Below are 3354 nucleotides of genomic sequence, written 5' to 3' on the forward strand. Positions count from 1 at the left end.
CTTATTCAGTTTCAGTTTGCATAGGAGTAATCAGACAGATTTATTAAATAGGTAAAGTTTTGAATATCAGAAGGTAATAGTAGTTATAATACAAACTATGGCTTATCACATGTGTTGCAATAGTTTCTTCTGAAAAGAAATAGTTATTTTTCCATATATTCTTTCAATCTTAAATATATTTTCAATCTTATTTATATATTTCAATCTTATATATATTTATTTTTAAATTGGAATTGATGTCTGCTATGATAATATAATAACAAGACTACCTAAGTACAACGATTTCTTACCCTCTGATGTTTCAGTGAAAGAGAAAAGGGAACGGGATACTAGTGTTGACTGATTTTCCTTGGGTCTCACCATGAGTGTGCCAAGTGCTTTATGTACTTGATCTTCTTTAATCTTTACAACAAGCTCAGAAATTAAATTATTTATTTCACTCATTTATTGAAGAAGAATTTTCAGGCAAATGAAGGTTAAATAAATAGTCCAGGGTCATGTGACTGGTAAGCAAGGGATCTACAGTTTTAACTTACATATGACTGATTCCAGACGCTGCCCCTGTCAACACAGGGTGTTAAGAGACTGTGGTGTGGTATCCTGGCCACACAGACAGGGAAGAAGGCAGCTTTTGTGCACAAGACATTTATGGTCTCTGGACAACTGATATCCACACGAATAACAGAAACGAAAAACCTAATGGATATTAAGGGGGGTAAGCTACCTTCCTCTAACTGACCATAGGCTTTATGGTCAAGAAACAAAAAGCCTTGGGGCTCCTAAGTGGCTCAGTTGGTTAAGTGGCTAAGCTTTTGACTCTCCTTTCAGCTCAGGTCATGATCTTACAGTTGTGGGATGGAGCCCAGCATGGAGTCTGCTTCAGATTCTCTCTCCCTCTCCCTCCCACTCTCTCTCTCTCACTCAAATAAATAAAATAGATAAAATCTTAAAAAAAAAAAAAAAGGAAAGAAAAGAACAAGTGAAAACCTTGAATTTTGTTTGTGGGGTAATTGTTTCCATCTTTGTGGAACTCCTGTCATGTAACATTCCTGGCCTCTTGCCCTTGAATTTGCTTAGCCATGTAATAGAAATTGTCCAGAATTATTATAATGATGGTGGGAATTGGTCCAGCCAGAAGGTGGAATTATCTGATGGAGAATCTGGAAAGGATTAGCAGGGCATTCTGGATTCTCAGCAACTCAGCAATCTAGCTCCCCTCAGAGCAGAGAGCCTACTTGCAGGGAGTGGCTGTCTCATTCTGCTCCACCAGGGCTGTCCAATGAGGAGGGGAGGCCAGCCTCGGGCCGGTGTTGCCACGACTGGTGCAGTGTGTCTGATTCCCAGAGGCAGTGTCAGCAAGACCACGTGGTTGGGTGTCCTTCCTCTTCATCACTACAGGAGGTTGCTACTGGTAATGAGATGCTATTTTTCCAGAATCAGGTGGTAAGGAAGGTTGATAATCCACTTGAGGTGATCAAACACTAACTACTGCTATTCCGTTATCCTTATGGATTTACCTACTTAACGTTTCTATCCTTATCCTTTTTAAGAAATGTTCTATAAATACCTTTAGGGTATGAGATTCCTGTATTATGTAGTTTTTGTCTTGTGGTTCTTAAGACTGGTGCATTAAGAAGAAACTTCCCAGGGATAAGTACATGTGGATTTAGGACATTTATTTCCAGTCAAGGGAGACAAACAAGTCCGGTTAAATAGGGCTCTGCAAAACTTATCCATGTGTCCTGGAGTTTGAAGGGCTTGTCGTTTGTCCCCACTAAGGAGATTTTGCTTTGGGAGCCGGTGTTGCATAAGGAAAGAGGACCCACCACTTTCTACAACACTTTTTCTCATCATTACATTCACCAATGGTATCATCTGTGGTGGTACAGCCTCCGTCCTTGCACACCCCCTTCAAAAGAACACACTGTTTCTGCCCTGGGATAACGCCAGTCCTTGCTGCACAGAAAGAGATTTGACATCATTAAATCACTATCAGATTCAATGACCATCAAATTATCAGTAATGCACATAAAATGATTAACTTACAGAAGGTTGCCCTTGGGATAGAAGAGATGGTATTACCTACAGGAAGAGATCAGGCACTTTGGCAAAAGTGGTGCCTTGTGTGGGGAGGAGGTCTGAGAGTGCGGGACTATACGCATCTTGGAGTGGGCAGGCTGATTTCTAGAAGCTTTGAGAGAGCTGTCCGCATCAGTGCATTTCGAAATGTTGGACCAATGTGCTGTTGTCACCAGGACCAGGGAGGTATCCTTGGTATTTAGTGGACAAAGCACAAAGTTATCGGATTTCCGACCTAGTGAATTTTCCTGTCGCAAATGCCAATACCGTTATGAAGAAGCATTTATCTCAAAGGAAGTACTCATCCTTCCATCTCCGCATCTGCGGGGACCCCCGATCCATGCTTACAACATCCCTGTCCTATGGATCATGTTCTTATCTCTAGCACCTTGTATAGGAAGTTTACCAATCCTAAGAGTCCACCTTACCTCATTTGCCCATGGCAGGACTATGCAGACAACACATTTTCTGTCTTGTTCGATGCCATTTACCTAGATACATGAATTTATCTCAAAAGCCAAAAAGTATCTTCCCTTAAATGGATCTTTTTCCCTAATTCACTTGGCCCCGAGAAGCACATAACTAAGTTTGTGCTCCAAGGGAAGAGCTTCCTTTAGTTTTAGGGTCTTTCCTGTAGCCTTTCAGGCAAACTAGGGTTTCTTCTTTCTCCTGTGGATCCCAGGGGATGTCACATAAAATACACACTCTGTTCATTTTCATTAATAAATGTTAATCCCTGAACCATCCTGTTAACCTGCTGCATCTCGTGATATCCTTACTTCCTGTCCTTACTTCATGCCAACCTTAACTGGCTTCTACCTCTTGACTAATAGTTTGATCCTCTTTTAGTCTCTGAATCTTTTTTTTTTTTTTTTATGTAAACCAGCCTCTTGCAATTGTTTCTCCATTCTGTAGAAAAAATAATAGCCAAATAAACCAACACAGCCTTTTGTAACTGAATTCTCAGACCCTGTGCGAGGCTTTGCTAGAGGATCCAACCCAGTGCTGGCTGGTGTCACACCCTGTCCCCAGGCTGGCTGTCCATAAACTCAGGGTGTCCAGGGAACAACAGGATGGCCTATGGAGAGTTGGGCAATATCTTGTGGTGCTGTCTATGCTGTGCCAGTCCTGAAGGATAAAGTGTCTGTCTTTCAGGGAGAGAACCGAAGTTCTCACTAGACAGTTGTGCAAGGCATGGGTTCGACTGCCGTGTCTACACAGAGCACAGGCTCACACTCAGCTCTGCAGTAGTCCTGTTGGTGGCTGTTTGTCTTC

At 41.9% G+C, this 3354-nt stretch overlaps 1 protein-coding gene across 1 annotated transcript; it reads right to left on the bottom strand.

Moving 5' to 3' along the window:
• Positions 1-380: 380 nt before the first annotated feature.
• Positions 381-1966, bottom strand: LOC119869497 (beta-defensin 130B-like; the record flags this gene model as incomplete). The annotated part of the gene is made up of 1 exon (XM_038559202.1): positions 381-1966. A coding segment is annotated over one exon (192 nt), but the record flags the coding sequence as incomplete, so codon positions are not given.
• Positions 1967-3354: the final 1388 nt, after the last annotated feature.

The sequence above is a fragment of the Canis lupus genome, chromosome 16 (genome assembly GCF_011100685.1).
Source record: "Canis lupus familiaris isolate Mischka breed German Shepherd chromosome 16, alternate assembly UU_Cfam_GSD_1.0, whole genome shotgun sequence".
Taxonomy (NCBI): Eukaryota; Metazoa; Chordata; class Mammalia; order Carnivora; family Canidae; genus Canis; species Canis lupus.